The sequence below is a fragment of the Falco naumanni genome, chromosome 12, assembly GCF_017639655.2.
Source record: "Falco naumanni isolate bFalNau1 chromosome 12, bFalNau1.pat, whole genome shotgun sequence".
NCBI lineage: Eukaryota > Metazoa > Chordata > Aves > Falconiformes > Falconidae > Falco > Falco naumanni.
The window spans coordinates 20,267,525-20,283,325 of NC_054065.1; the positions used below are offsets into that span (position 1 = coordinate 20,267,525).

At 41.6% G+C, this 15,801-nt stretch overlaps 1 protein-coding gene across 3 annotated transcripts; it reads left to right on the forward strand.

The window, feature by feature from the left end:
* The first annotated feature begins 4,093 nt into the window (after nucleotides 1–4,093).
* On the forward strand, nucleotides 4,094–12,741 carry LOC121096224 (cytochrome c oxidase subunit 7A-related protein, mitochondrial). Of its 3 annotated transcripts, XM_040612007.1 has the most exons (4): nucleotides 4,094–4,266; nucleotides 11,203–11,334; nucleotides 11,902–11,910; nucleotides 12,210–12,741. In XM_040612007.1, exons 1-4 carry the CDS (start codon nucleotides 4,195–4,197, stop codon nucleotides 12,351–12,353), a joined length of 357 nt encoding a protein of 118 aa, XP_040467941.1. In that variant the 5' UTR covers nucleotides 4,094–4,194; the 3' UTR covers nucleotides 12,354–12,741. The 3 variants fall into 3 exon arrangements, with proteins under 3 accessions (XP_040467941.1, XP_040467942.1, XP_040467943.1); XM_040612008.1 differs by lacking the exon at nucleotides 11,902–11,910 and having other exon boundaries at nucleotides 4,100–4,266; XM_040612009.1 differs by lacking the exons at nucleotides 11,203–11,334; nucleotides 11,902–11,910 and having other exon boundaries at nucleotides 4,111–4,266.
* Nucleotides 12,742–15,801: the final 3,060 nt, after the last annotated feature.

The window sequence follows — 15,801 nt, forward strand, 5'->3', positions numbered from 1 at the left end:
TACTAAAGTCAACACAACACCCTTATTGCCAAAATTGCTATTAAGTAACTATTACTATCAAGTATTTCACATGTAGAAGCCTTACGACAAAACAAAGAAGTGCGCAGGAAACAGAAGTGAAATACGGAATTATTCCTAAATTCACAGAGAAGACATAAATGGCTGCCTCTTTAATTCCATCTCCCTCAGAAAAACCCCCAAGAATTTTCCTATGAAAAAGACACAGTAAGAATTTTGGTTAAATTTATATTAATATTGTAACTGTATGAACAATTTAAAAATTAAAACCTATTTTCATTAATTTTCAGTATTGTTGTCTATCAAAGAGAAATCTCTTAGTTGAAAATAGTAGCCTATTTCCAAGAGTCATCTGTGCTGTATTCAGTACATATGGGCAATAAAGCACCAATAAAATCAGGTACAGCTTTTAGAAGCAACTACTGCCTTATTCTGTGCATAGACTTAATTTCTTTATTTCATCTGATAACATGATTCAAATGGAACATGTTTACAATGTCAGAGTTTCTTGCATTAATAGAGCTTACGCTTGGTGGTCATCTTCTAGTTTGGGGGTTTGTATATGTTATGTATACACACACAGAGAGACATATAAAGCAAATATTAAGCAAATCCAATCCAGTACTCTTAAAAACGAGTACTGCATAAACAAAACATAAGTGCACACAGCAATTTCATGTTCTAAATCCACCCACACGGTTGTTCTCAGCAATTCAAGAACAGAGCTGCATGGGCAGATTGACAGAATTTCAGTTACAGACATCTGTGCTGAAATAATGATCAGCATATTAAGGTCTTGTTCATTAAGCAACAGAATAAGGTCTTGGATTTTTATTATTTTATCCTCAAAAAGAAAATAAATACACAAAAATCACAACAACAACAAAGCAGAATAAGCTCATGATACTCTGCTTCGTTCATTCACTTTGAGAAATCTACTCATCTTGGAAGCATAATCTCAGGGCTATTCCAGGAACGAACCATGATAAACAAACTTGCATGTATGAAATTAGTTACCTTAAAAATCAAGAAAAAAAATGCAATAAACTACAGTGTAGCCTACAGGATATCATTGTCTTTTGCTGCTGCCCATACCACAATACTGAGGAAGACAATAAAATCCTAACAGGCCAGATGTAGAACTGCCAGACCCCATAAATTACTTGTCTCAGTGTCTAAGAGTCAGAGCTCAGCTTAAAGTCCAATGCAGGAAGTCTTTTCCTTCAAGGACGCTTTGTTTAAATTAACTGTACATAGCTTCATGGTCCACAAGGATGCCCAGTCTTTGAACCCTATTAGTGTAAGTGGCCTCATTTTGCTCAAATTACTTCCCATGGCAGTGAGTTTTACCGTCTAACTACCCATTATGTCAGAAAGTCTGATAAGCAAAGCAGTCTTGGCAAAAGTCTAGAGACTAAAGCAAAAGACGGACCAAAAGCCTAAAGCAAAAACAAGTTTCTTCCTTTAAAGGAAAGACTTCATGCTATCCTGATTTTACTTTCCTTTTTGCGGAATGTCCCCATGCTCTTGTGTTACAAGAACAACAGCAGAAGCTTCATATGTAACTGTAATTTTATTCATGTCATCCTCCCATGCATCTCTCTTGCAAGGTAAACAATTCCCCATCTTCAATTTTGTGAGCTAAAACAAGAGAGAGACAACACTTAGGTTTTATTTCAACGGCTTGCATCACCAAAGTTTCACAGCTTACTTCTAAGCATCATAACTTAAATTGATTAAATGAAAAAGGGGATAAATTTGTACATTTTTCACAGCCTCCTCGGAGCTCCAGGGCATGAACTCTTCCTTTCTGCACCTTTCAGTCAATATTGAATCACTTTTCAAAAACTTAATTCAAGAGCATCAATGGAGCAAGAACTAGTTATACGGTGGTGCTATCTCCATGCAAAACCTACCACAAACCCTGTGCTCCTCTGGGATTGTAACCTGTATTAATATTGGGAAAAAAAAAGGTAGAAGAGCAAGATACAAAACAACCTTAGTAAGTGAGGTTGCCAGGCAAACCTATTTCTTCTGGCAAATGCTGAAATAGCTGGACGGGAGCTATAGCGCATCTGCAGGCAGATATGCCCAGGGAAGGTTCCTGAGCAGTTATAATACAAACCAGATCCCATGGATTTCAGAAGGTCAGGACTGTTACTACACAAACCTAGCCATGATTCACACCATGCCACCCTAAAAGAAGACCCCACCTTCAAGGTCTTCTGCTCCATTACAGGCAGATTTGTAATCAAACATAAATTCTTGTTTAGTTTTCTCAGAAATATGTAGAATCCTGATCAGCAAATTCTTTTCTACCATCAATTACGCAGCTCATGTTCCAGTTCATTAATGCTGCCTCATCTCGAAAGCTACAGGGATTTCACAATTCTTCCTGTAACATTTACAAAATATTTCCATAAATTTCCTACTTACTGAGCAAATAACAGACCTTCCCCAGTTAATGTTCCTAACACAGAGTCAGAACATCAACTCAGGGTATTGTGTATGGAACATCCAGCTGGTTCTCTCCATGAGAGGAGAGCAGAGACAAAGTTTGTGGAACTGAAGTCTCACCAAGAAGAAAACATGCCTCCAGGGCAACAAGCACAGGTAAGAACTGGGGTAGCAAGGACCTATGCTTCTGGTTCATAGCCCTGCTCTCACAAGTAAATGGACATGCAGGGCTCACAGGGGCTTCCCTCGTTACTGAGCAGTCATTCTGTATAGGACATGTCTGTTCAGAAGGGAGTAAATCCAAGAAGACTCAAGGCTCCATTTTGCTGCCACAAAACTCAAATTCTAAAAACTAAGTAGAAGGCATTACACCGGTAGATACAGACGTCATCATATTAATTTTTATATGGGTATTTTACTAAAACATCTCTTATGAATAGATCTTCCCTCAATTTATAAGCAAAATATTTTTTAATAGTTTTCACTTGGTGCATGGCATGGTATTTTTATAGCAAGCATATCTGCAAAACCATATGTGAGACTCCTGATTGGCAATGCTCTTAAGTGCTGCGGCCACTAATTATTAAGTATTACCAACAAACAATCCTTTTCTAACAAGGGCTCAGTCCAACAGCAGGCAATTCACAGGGAACTCAAAACTATGAAACTGCACTGTCAGGCGGGTGATAGCGGGATGCTCTGGATTATTAACAAGAGCTGGCGGTTGCCTGCACCCCAAGGCACATTGTGCCCCACCACCACGCCCCAGGGCACACCGGGCCACACCGGTGCTACAGGACCCTGAGCTGTAACAGCGCTGGGCATCCAGCCTCGGGGCCGCTGGGCTTCTCAGGGAGAGCGAGTTCATAGCAAACAGCGCATCCCCCCCGCTCAAGGCGCTGACTTCGTCTGGCGAAAGCCTGATTTTGGGAAACAAATCACAGATTTCATACGTTTCCCGAAAGACAGTCGGAGAGAAGGGGATCGCTTGACAGGCTGGGGACACAGAGATTAAGCTTCAGAAAACACAACCACTGCTGCCCCTTTTTAGCGTCTATTAGAAAACAAACGCCTGGAACAAGCCGCCAGCGCTGCCTCGCGCTCTAGCTAGCCCGGGCCAAGCCGCGGAAGGCGCACACGCCGCCCGCCCGCGACCACCTCCGCGGCGGCAAGGAGCGGCAAGGCGGGCCGGAAAGGGGCCGGGGCCACCCGCCCTCCGGAGCGGAGAGCCGGGCCGCCACGCCCGCCCCGTTCTGCCCCGCGCGTCGCCGCCCTCCACCGCGCCCGGCGGCCCCCACCGCCCCACACCGCCCCGCCCTGCGCCTCGGAGCGCTGATTGGCTGAGGGCAACCCCGCCCCGCCCCCTGCCGCCAGCCCGCGTGCCGCTACTGTTGCCCTTCGGCGGGCAAGGGCGCGCACGCGCACTGCGGCCCGGCCCCGTCGGGCGCCCAGCGCGTCGCCTGACTGAAAACAGCCGCCAGCCTGGCCGCGAGAGCGGCGGGCGCGGGAGGGAGAGGGGCGCTCCCGCTGCTCTAGCAACGACTCCTCCGTTTCGGCGGATATTTGTTTTTACCCCGCTCGCAGGCGTTCGCGCCTGGGCTGCCCGAGCCGGCGGGCCCTCGCACGTCAAGGCGTCGCAGCGGGGCGGTTGGGGTCCTTCCGCGCCAGGCGTCGCAGCCGGTGGGCCGTGGGGAGCGCGCGCGCCGGTGGCCCCCCACCATGTATTACAAGTTCAACGGCTTCACGCAGCGGCTGGTCGGGGCAGCAGCGTCCGCCGCCTACAACCCCCAGGTAACGGGGCCGCCGCCCGGCGCGGCCGTGACCTTCGCCGTCCCCTTCCCCGCGCTGCGCCACTCAGCCCCCGGAGCCGCCGCGTGAGCCGGGCCCGCCGCCCCTCGGGGAGCCCCGGCCGCGGGCAGCTGGGCTTGGCGGGCCGGGCGAGCGCAGGCTGCCGGGCGGAGGCCGCTGGGGCCGGCTCGCCCCGGCACAGGCCTCCGCCGGGGGGGCTCCGGCGGCTGGCGGCGTTTGTTTCGCCGGGGAGGGGTCTGCCGCGCCCCGCCCCCCCCCCGCGCAGCCACGGTGCGTCCCGGCCGGTCGTGTGACCTTGGGCAGGACGGGACGCCTCGTTGTGCCTCTTGAGGCAGCCTGGGGAGGGACGGGGTGTTGGGGCAGGGAGCTAGGACGCTTCCGTCGTGCGGGACTGCCCTGGAGCTAGAAACGGTGGCTGGTGGGGGTTTAAAACCGTAGCTGGCAAATGCGGACAGCTCTGCAGCTAGTCCCCCTTTCTTCTCTGTACATGCAAAAAACGTAATTGTTGAAAGCGTTAAACCCCATATTAGAGAGGACGCGCATCTATGGAAGTGTAAATGCAGAACAGTCTTTCTTCAGTGCAATGCTGACATACTAAGTGTATGCACGATTAACGCTTGCATTAAATAGGCTTATACTTACCATGCTGTAGTTAAAGTACATAGTTAATTCTGTAGCAATAGAGGGGAGCTGAAGGAGAGGGGAATGGATCCTGATTACATCAGCCATTTCAAGACACTGAAGAGCTGCATATTGGTGAAAAGAAAACACAAAACTTGTTTGCTTCTATGTATTTCAACATAGTTTCCTAAGTAATACTAGGAAGATTTGTAATGCAATTTTGTCGTGGCACAAATGCAGCATGGTTGCTATACTGTGTTCAAGTTTTTGGGTAAACTTTGTAAAACTGAAGTTCTTACAGTTTAGTAGTAAAAACACCCCAAAACAATCTGGAGGTTAACAATTGAAGGAATTGGTTTTTAAAAGTCAGCCTTCCAAAGAGCAAACATATCTGATGTAACTTGACACTTTAAGAAAATACATGTGTACACACAGAAGTGAAGTCCAGATTATGGTTTGTTTTTTTATGACTAATCCAATAAAAGGTAACTGAAAGAAACCACATTCTTGTAGACTAATGTGTCTTGTTGTGGTACACAAACAATTCTATTTCACTCTTTCTTAGCCTGATTTGTTAGCAGCATACTTTACAGTTCTGCTTTCCTGGATATCCTTGACTACACAAGTTTTACTTGGAAAATTCAGTTGTCTTCCGCAAGCAAGAACACTGTATTGGGCTTCTGTAAAATCTCAAATTGTTTCAAGGGGTCCAGAACAACTACAAAGTAAAAAAAAAAATATATTTTTTTTAAAGTTAAGATGTTATAGTTTAGATGGATAGACAGAAGAGTTGAGAGAACTGGATGATCAGGCATAGCATAGTGGTTAATGGGCCATATTCTGCCAGGATGCTCATAGGAAGTGGAATACTGCAGGACTTTGCCAATTACCTGGAGCAGGCAACAGAGTGCACTCTTGTAAAGTTCACAGAAGACCTCAGACAGTGGCTCCAAAAATGATTGAAGTAGAGTTGCCATTCACAAGGACCTGTCTAGAGTTGAGGAATGGGCTGACAGGAACACTACAAATGTCCATGAGGACAAAAAGGCAGTTGTGTACATGGGAAGGAAGAGCCCCTGGCAGGGATACAAGCTGAAAAACTCTGTGGTAGAGACCCTGGAGGTACTGGCGGACAGCAAGCTGGATGTAAGCCAGTAGCATGACCTTCCCATAAAGGTGGCCAAACAGCATCATGGGTTGTATTACTATATGCATAGCCAGTAGATTAAAGAAAGTGACTCTCTCCCTCTACTCAGCACTCATTAGATCACATCTAGGTACTGCATCCAATTGTGAAGCCCCCCCCAGTATGGGAATGTTCTTGATCAAAACTGGAGTAAGTGCAGCTGAGGTCACCAAGATGTTTAGAGGGGCTGGAGCACTTGCCCTGTGAGGAGAGCATTAGGAAATGGGGCTTGTTCTACCTGGAGAAGAGAGGGAGAGGTGGGCAGGTGCAAACCAAAGACCAGCCAGCCAGCACCTACAGGGAGGTTATCAAGATGATGTAGCGAGGCTCTGCACAATGGGGCATGGTGGGAGGGCAGAAGTTATCAGGCAAAAGCTGCAACAAGCGAGGTTCAAACTGGATGTAAGGAAAGACATTTTCATGATGAGGTCAGGCAGTGGAACGGGTACCCAGAGAGATTGTGCAGCCTCGATCCTTGGAGGCTTTCAAAGCTAGACCACACAAACCCCATAACAACCTGGTCTCACCTCAGTCTGGACTAAAAAGCACGTAGAGGGCCCTTCGATCCTGAATTACCCTATGAACTTACGTAAACATTGAGGTACCAGTAACTTTCCATTATAGCAATTTCTGTCCCAAGAAGATTTTTATCTTCCTCTTTCCCCATCACGTTTTGGAAGGCTTCCTGGATAGTTACAGGAGGGGTAGGGATACATGGAAGAGAGAGAAATCATGTATTCCAGTCTAAAAGCATGTCTGTTCATGAAAAGTACATCCAACAGGCATTTGTGCTAGAAAATAGTCCTGCAGTGTTTGGGACACTTCTTACCTCTTCTGCACAAAGTTGTATTCAAATAATAAAGATTAATTGATGCTTCAGTTGTGTAGAGGAAAGCAAAGGCTAGGGTTACCGTTGCGGGTGGGGGTACTTTAAGCTCAAGCAGTAAAGTACCTCCTTTCTGGAAGAGTATGGCTTAGAACACTGTATTAGTCTCTAAGTCATTGTGACTATTTTGCTGCAAATAATGCACACTTTTTAGGATCCGAAGAGAAAAGCCCTAACACAGAAATACAGAAAGCTCCGATAACCACCTGGAGTAAGGTCCTAAAGACAACACTCTTGACCTCTGGAGCCCACGTTGTGGAATATTGCTTACCTTTTGGTTCAGTAAGCTCCATTACATTATACCAGCCATCCCATTTTAAGTACATCTTTATTTTTTAGGGATTAAAGTGGCAGAATTCTCTGTTAGCCCACATTCTGTTCTGTTAACGTTAGGTATTTATGAATATTGCACTAGATCAGAAAGACACGATAAATTCTGAATTATTGACATCTAGATTAAAATGCTGTACTATATCTAAATTGGTTCATAAAGGGTCTGTGCAAAACTAGCTTCACATATAGGTATCATTGCAGATAAAAAAAAGTCTAGATAGATCTCACTTCTGTGCTCTGCAAAGCAGGAAAGAATATCGAAGAATAGAAATAGTTTTCTTCTAGAATATTGTAGTGATTTCTTCTTAGGTCATCATTGGGCATTGTATTTTATTTCAGTGTCATCACTGAAACATTAAATCCCAATGTTTGAGAGAATATAATTGAGAAGATGAGGTTGTATCCAAGCAGGAGCATTTCACATAAAGCCTTAAGAATACTGTCTCACTTTATAAACGTGATATTTTTTGTACTGATAAAAGAAACTCTATCTTTCATTTCTGGCTCACCATTCACATGGCTCAGTCCTCAACTGTGGCACACAAATCTGCTATGCAACAGAATAGCTGCATTTTAAAAAGTTCCCTTTCATCCCTTTTTACAATCTTAGGCCAGCTTTTTGGTAGAATTGTTTTAGTTTGACTCTAGTCCCAGGTGACACATTCAGACACATCAGACTGCTAAAATTGTTTGCAATAAATAGAGATTAAAATATGAAGGAAATCACGTGGTAAGTAGATATTAAGTCCAAAATTAAGTAAATGTTTTCTTACTGATTTAATTGCTGTATTTAAGAAAACCATAGCTCTGCATGTAAAATGGTTTGCTTTTTTATGCTTCTATTCATTTTGTTGTTTCTGGAAAAATGAAGACGTACTGCAATGCAAACTCTGCTTGGTCAAATATACGGTATATTATATAGTTCACTCTATTCTGTACTGTTACATTCTGATGCTTCCCAATGGAGTATTGTTCTGATGCAGGTTTAAGCTTACTGTGGGCTTGCAAAATACCAGTCAAAATGTATTTCAGAAATTCTTTTGCTGACAGTAACACAACTAACAGTTTATACTAACAAAAAACACCTCTTTGTTTGAAACCTGTATTGTTCTTTCTATCTCAGTCTTAGCATTCTTAGAAGACTTAATTTTGCATTTAACAAAGTTATGTAAAGTAGAATGAACAATTTAGCCTGTTTGAATAAATGGGAGCTTTCTCAGCTAGTGCAGGTAAGGAGTCAAATAGATTAAAGACTACTACTCATTATTTAAGAGGATAATGACTGCAGTAACCATCACAAATACAATAAAAGCTATTTAATTCGGAGAGTTGGCTTATCTTTAAAGTACAAACAGTGGTACCAGTTTCAAATGCTGTCACATGAAGACAACTATATGAACTTTTCCCCAGTTTACCTAGCTGACCACAGGATTCACAATTCATAGGTGGAATTCAAGTGGAATTTTGTGTTGGTGTGGGGAACCCTGTTTAATGCAGTGTCTGTGTTGGTCAAACTGAACTTTCTCTCTTCTGCAGCATGTGTTTTTCTGTACTCTTTCCTGAAGCCAATGAACCGTATCAATGATTTTTATTTAAATTGCAATGTGATATTAATTGGCACCACACTGCTTTGGAAGTAATTTACAGCAGCACACTGATGATTATATGAGTTTTCTGGAATTGTTCCATTTGATTTCATGATGAAGTTAGTCACTTGAGACAGGTCTGAATCTCCTATTGCTCCAACAGAAGGGGATCTTACAACTACCTGAATAGGAATGTTTCTAAAGCCTGAAAAAGTATGCGATAACTTAGATGGATTTCACTATTCTAGTAGTAATCCACAGGTGTGTCTTGCATCCAGTATCAAATATATTATATATAATATATATTAATAACAAATGGTAGGGGTTGATGACCACTTTTTGAGCCCCCTATTTGTGATTTTAGGAATGATGACAGAAGAACCTTTGTCACGGAACTGTTTGAAGTAGGTTGCAGCTTACTCCAGTTCTCAGTATTTGAAGTTTTTGTACACTACAGATAGCTCATGAAATAAAGTCGACATGATCACAAGCAGGAATTGCAGTTATCTAGTAAATGTTGAAGTGATCTCAAAGAGTGCTCCTCAAAAAATTGAGCCCTCAGGAAGGCAAAAGTGAGATTCAGAAGTGCAGTCTTAAAGGAAGATGAAAGATGCACATTGTTGTGATACTAACAATCAAGAAGGCAAGAAACATTTTGGAGAAAAAAAGTCACCTGCACATTTGGTATAAACATCTGTTCTGTAGTTCTTTCTATCAAATCACCAACCTTTTAAAGACAAATCTAATAAAGTTCTTAACAAATCTAATAAAGTTCTTATAGACAAAAGTACTGGTCCAAAATTGCTTTCTTCAAGTATTTTGATGTAGTTGGTACTTTGCCTCGAATATATAGCCAGTAACTTCCTCTGACTAATAATGGTTTCTTAGATGCTTCCTTCTTACTGGTGTGACCAGAACTGCTTAATCTTAAATAATTCGGTACCTACCTTCTGTGCAAGCCTGTTCAGAGGAAGGCACTAGTTGCTGAATGTGTCAGAGAATCCAGTTTTGGCTGTTGTCTTTTAAAATATAACCAGTAAGGTTACAAAAGGATTCTAACATTCATTCAGGCACCAGAAAAGTGGGAAGCTGGACCCACATCTTCAGGATGGAGCTCTGATGTCCATTCCATAGGCTGTTTGGGGATGTTGAGAAATCTGGTCTTTCTGTTGAAGGTGCCTATTGTAGCAGAAAATTTAGAGAATTTACATATGGAAAAAAACATGTCTGGTCTGTGGCAGGCATAAGAGACTAACAGCACCAGTCTGCTTCCAGTTCAGGCAGTTCTCTTAAGTACAAAATGCATCAACTAGTCCTTTGAACGGAAACTAGAATTTCAGTGCAGCCTTAACTTGACCTATGGAGAGCAATTCCTGCTTCTGTTTGTAATGAAAACCTGTTGCATTAACCTACTTGTACAATGCTTTTTATTTTCTCTTAGGAAAATAAATACAGCTGTTTCAGGAGCCATAATATAAGATATTACTGCCATGTGTCCGGGAATAACTGTTAAATCTAACTATAACAATAAAGTCAAGGAGGCCTCTTCATGATGGCTGTGACTTTGTGCACTTAATCTTATCCATAGAACTGGATTATGTAGGTTTTAGTCATGGCAAATGTAGAGTACAGCTGTCTGAACTGAAAGGAAATTGTTAGGGTGCTCATGGGGAGTAGGTACATTGAGGTGTGGAAAGTTGCAGCAGCATGTGAATTATAGGGTGTAGTTACACCTGCATAAAATATCCACCACATCAGGGGTTCTGGAGTGTTCTTGAGTACCAGTTACTATTTTTGTATGAAACAACTGGTCTTAACCTTTTATGGTTTTTTCCTCCTCAAACTATACACCCAAATTACGTAAGGCCCAGTTATTTATGGCTACAGCTTGCAATATTCAGAAGGAAGAGTTCATTGAAGTCTCCTCACTGACCCAAGCATCAGTGATTCCCTACTTCTAATCCTACTGCTCAAATAGAGTCCTGGGTAGTCCGACTGTGTGTGAAAAAACAAACAGCAATTTGGACCAAGTACCAGCATAGGAAACTTATAATAGCTATGAATTTATGTCATGAAGAAATCAGAAAGGAAGCTTCTCTTTTCCTCCCTAAGCCCTGACCCGAAGTTATAACTGAGCAATGAGTGGGCCAGCAGTGTGTCTTTAGCTCATTGTCACAGGTCTTCATACCAGATAAATACTCTTTGTAACGTATCCTTGTAATGACTGGCAGTGTGCCTGCCTAACACGACAATTGGTACATTTGCAAGTGTTATATACCTTGATATTTTAATCTTTATTTGTGCAGGGACTCAAACCAATAGTTTCCACTGAATCCCCAGCTCTGATTTTTGGGACAACTAAACTTGCTTCAGATTTACCAGCAACTGATTCTTTCTTGGGTAAAAACAAGGTGCCAGACCTACAGAAACTTTTTCAGGTAATGACAACTTTGAGAGTAACTTAAAGAAAACTGCACAGCGGGACATATCTTTCCTTATTTTAATGTGGCTGACTACCTTTGTCATTCTGCAATACCAAAATTTCACAAAGTCTAGTTAAGAAAGCATCAAGTACAGTATAACCTGTATACTTGTACTATACTAGAAGGTATATGTGCCTTGTATAGGAGATGAATACAGAAAGTGGAAAGTCTAGTAACATTGTCTGTTTACAGGCTTCAGAAGATGCTTATTTTATTATTTGGCTATTGGCACACTTTCTGTCTGGGAATCTAAGTGTATGCCTTGAAGCAGATCTGGAGGAGCAAAGCAGATCATTACTGGTTTGTGTATAATAACTGAATATTGCTAAAGCTGCTTATTATGCAGCATAAGAGCACAGTAAAGTTTTCAAAGCCAGTTTGTTAACTATATGATTTCTAAGCATACTAGGACTTTTTGTAAAGCAAATTAGTTAAGCATTGTTAAAAAAAATCATCAAGAATGTACTTTATATAATGTTCCCTTTTCTCTCTTACATGCCACTTTCATTTGGAATGTGTCAGTCTGACTTGGTGAATAATTTTTTATACATATCTTTTCACGTTCTTTTGTTAGTGACACTTCCCATCCAGGTCCTCTTTAGAAATATTTTAAGATACATTCTTTCTGTCTGCACTTAACAGCTTTGGCTAATAAAATTAACTTGCTTTTGCATTTGTCTTGCTAAATGAAAAACGTAATACACTCGATTGTAGATAGCCTGTTTGTCATGGAAGTCCCTTAATTTACCTGAGGTAGCTTGTTCCTTATGACCTTGGTATGCCTGTTCATTTCTTTTTTTGTTTGTTTTCTTTTTAAACTTTTCCCACAGAAAGCAGATGGACTGCCAGTACACCTGAAACGAGGAGTTCCAGATAAGCTGCTTTATCGGACCACTATGGCTCTAACAATAGGCGGGACTATCTACTGTCTAGTAGCACTGTACATGGCCTCACAACCAAGAAACCAAAAATGAATGAACCAACTCATGGGACTCGTGTCTTCTCTGGAGGACCTCCTGCATATATCTGTTTGCACTTGCTTTAATTCTGTGATTATACAGGGTTCATTATTCAGATCAAATTTCTTGGAGAAAATGTTTTTAAATTGGTTGCCTTATGCATTCTAGAAATCAATATAAACAGACTTAAAGACATCATTTTAACATATGGTTGTAGCTTTGCCTCTGTTGTCTTGCAGGAGCATATGAACAGTTGGAGAAAGTTAGAGCTTTTCCTTCCTTCCCTCCCCCAGCTTACACAATGTTAGAGAGAGGACAGCACTTTGTGGGCTATGCTCCACATTCCTTAGTGGGAGGATGCTGCTGGTTTTCCAAACAATAAAAGCAAACAGTTTAATCATTATAACATACTGGAAACCTGTTTCTGTCATACACAGTTCATTTTACATAAGCACGTGGCAGTGGAACTTTTCTAAATGCTGGTAATCTCGAATATTTGTACCTCTGGTGGTAGGACAAAGGGCTTTTCTCCTTGGAGCATTAAAGGTGGATTTATTCCATAGTGTTAACATCACTGTGTGCAGCAGAGTGCACCAGTATCGGGGTGTCAGTTTTACCAGTGTTTGGACTTTTATTTGTCAAACTATCTTACTGTGCAATAAAGATAACTACATGAGTGATAAAACAGGCAAGTCTTGAAAGTTTCAGATCACTTTAGCTGGCCTGGTAGTGAAATAAACATATTGGTACACTTCTGTTTAAGTTAAACTTACAGATCTTAAACTAGGCGACTGATTCAGCTTACTGTAATCTTTTTGAGATGGTAATCCTCTTAAAAGCCTCTCTCAGAACTCATTGGGTGTTTAAATACAATTTTTGGTGAAACAGATCACTGTCATAATTCAGCTGCATACTATTTTCAGTGTATGCACTCACCTATTTATGTAAACACACACATTTCCTTTGCTGTGTGAGTGAAAGAGAGAGAAGCCAATAAACCCCTTTATTCTCCTTCCCTTGTGATACCATAGCCTTGAACAGCAAGTTTCACACAAGTTTTCACAAAAAGGATCCTTTAATTTGATAGATGATCCTCTGTCTATGAACACTGAGTATTCGCTCTTGGTCACCTAGGCTCTGGATAAGCGTGGATTCATTTGCCGCTATAAAGACCTGTTTCTCCCAGAACTACAGAGACCACCTTCCGTGTAAATAAAGAACAATAATTGAGTTCTGTAGGAACTGACAGCTGTGTTGCCTCTACTGATAAAATATATCCTCAGTATCCCATGCTTCTATGACACTAAGAATCTTGTGCTGTAGGCTGTTAAATCCTATTTTAAAAAAAGAGAAAGAAGCATGGTAGATTGTTGTCTGCCTTCCCTGCATAGCATATATTAAGCAATGCCTACATGAGTCTTCTAGTAAAGGTTACTTTGCACACAAACTTGACAGATTGGTAGATTTTCATGAGGATGGGTTCTACTCAGAATTTCTATGCTCTTGTGTGTTTTTTGTTTTTCTAGTTTTGTGGTGTGGTTTGGGGTTTTGTTTTTTTTTTTTTGTTTTGTTTTGTTTTTAGAAAACTATCTTCAGAATTCACATAAAGGGTAACAATTTCCTGCTTGTTGCTAAGGCAGGTGTGGGTAAAGTAACTAAACTGTTACCCTATAGCTCATTAACCGGTGGAATACTCTTCCACATACTTTTGGAAAGAATGACAACAGAGACTTGTCACTCAGGTGTAGCCTTCTTAAAGAGAACTCATCTAGGAGATCGGGTTCATGTACTGCTATAGAGGTCATGGCTGGAGCTATGGATATCAGAATTGCCTTTCTGTTGTCCTGAGTCTAGCTTTTTCCAGGTCTTTGTCAGCAGCTAAAAGCACATGTGCTAAAAAGAGAAAACACCATCAAATTTTGCAAATAACCAGATAGTAGGTAATTCATTGTTGGTTTGTGGTTTTTTTCCCTTCAGTGTTTGGGTTTTGAAATACTATTTTCACTTTGCCCTTCTCAAAAAAGCTGACCCAGCTGAAGCAGGATGAGGGTTCTGCTTCAGCTTTTGAGATTCACATTCCTGGTTCAGTTGGAGGTTAAAACCCAAAAGAGGCATTGCTTGTCTGCAGCCGTTGGGCAGGGCTCCAGTTGTGAGAAAGAGGAGACTGCATTTCTGTATTTCCACGGCAAAGTGCCCTGAAGAACAGGAAAGCTTGCAAGCTGTAACCAGGAGGTTAGGCTGTGGCAGCAAAATCTTGCCCCTTTTATAATTATCTCAAAAATAATTGAGAAAGAAATTACAACATGGTAAATCCTGTCATCCTAGAAAAAAATGTTCTGTTAAATTTCTATTTAAAAATATTTCTGATACCAGACTTCCACGAGGATTCAGGAGGGTTTAAGTGTTTTGAATGATTGTTTATGATAGAGACACCTAATCTTATTCTTAAGCCTTCAAGAACACCCTTACATTTAAAAGGAGTCCCTGTTCCTGTCCCGATGTTAAATAAGATCTTAAGTAAGGAGAACCGGGAGTGAATTGCAGCATCAAGAAGGCTACTTGAGTATTTTGCGTTGTCATCCCCAGAAGTAAAAATCTGACTTGGGTACTACAACTTCATTGTATGTGTTATGTTCTTTTTTTTTTTTTTTTTTTTAAACCCTCTCAGTTTTGTCTTTGAAATTATGCAACCTACCAACACCGAGAACTGAGAAAACGATGCATTTTTCAGTGATAGCTTGCTTATACTCTAATGTTTTGCCTTGGATGCACAGTAGAGAATAAATTATAATAAGCTCTCATACCCCAAGCTACTGGGTTTGGAAAGGAAAGCAGCTGAGATTTACGATACTCGGGAACAAAATTATCTCAAGGATAATCATCCATTCCCCATGGTATTATCTTATTGTTGAGAGACAGTGGTTTTCCTTTTTAAGTGATCTCTCTGGCAACCCGAGTTCAATAGTTAGGTCTTTGTAATGGTTTTTAAATAAGATCTCCTCACTACTTTTCATGTGGGAGTAGTAGAATAAACACACTTGGGAAGACATTGATAGTATGCACGTATGTCTTTCAGCTGCTTTAAAAATAAAAGTATGTTAAGGAAAGGATTCCTCCACAGTATTTCAGTATGACCATAACATCTCAACAGGCTTTTGCCTTAACATTTTTAATTGTCAGTAGACTGCTTCAATACTGAGACGTTAATTGATTGATCTTTCCTTAAAGTAAAGCTTGTCAAATTAAAAGCCACTGTAAGAAATAAAAGCCAGAGAAACCAGGAAAACGGGAATCTAATCTTACAGACATCAAAATCAAAAAGCTGAAAAGTGTTTTAAGAGCTGTTTCCGCGCACATATGTACATAGTACTTGTTCCAGGGGTCCTCAACCTTTTTAACCAGGGGGCTGGCGCGCGGATGAAGCGGCGGGCAGTCATCTGCGGCTGCTTGGTTTCCCCCCCCA

Coding starts and splice junctions, on each gene's coding strand:
- LOC121096224 (XM_040612007.1), top strand. CDS start 4,195: ATGTATTACAAGTTCAACGGCTTCACGCAGCGGCTGGTCGGGGCAGCA. Junction 4,267..11,202: donor CCGCCGCCTACAACCCCCAG/GTAACGGGGCCG, acceptor TTATTTGTGCAG/GGACTCAAACCAATAGTTTC.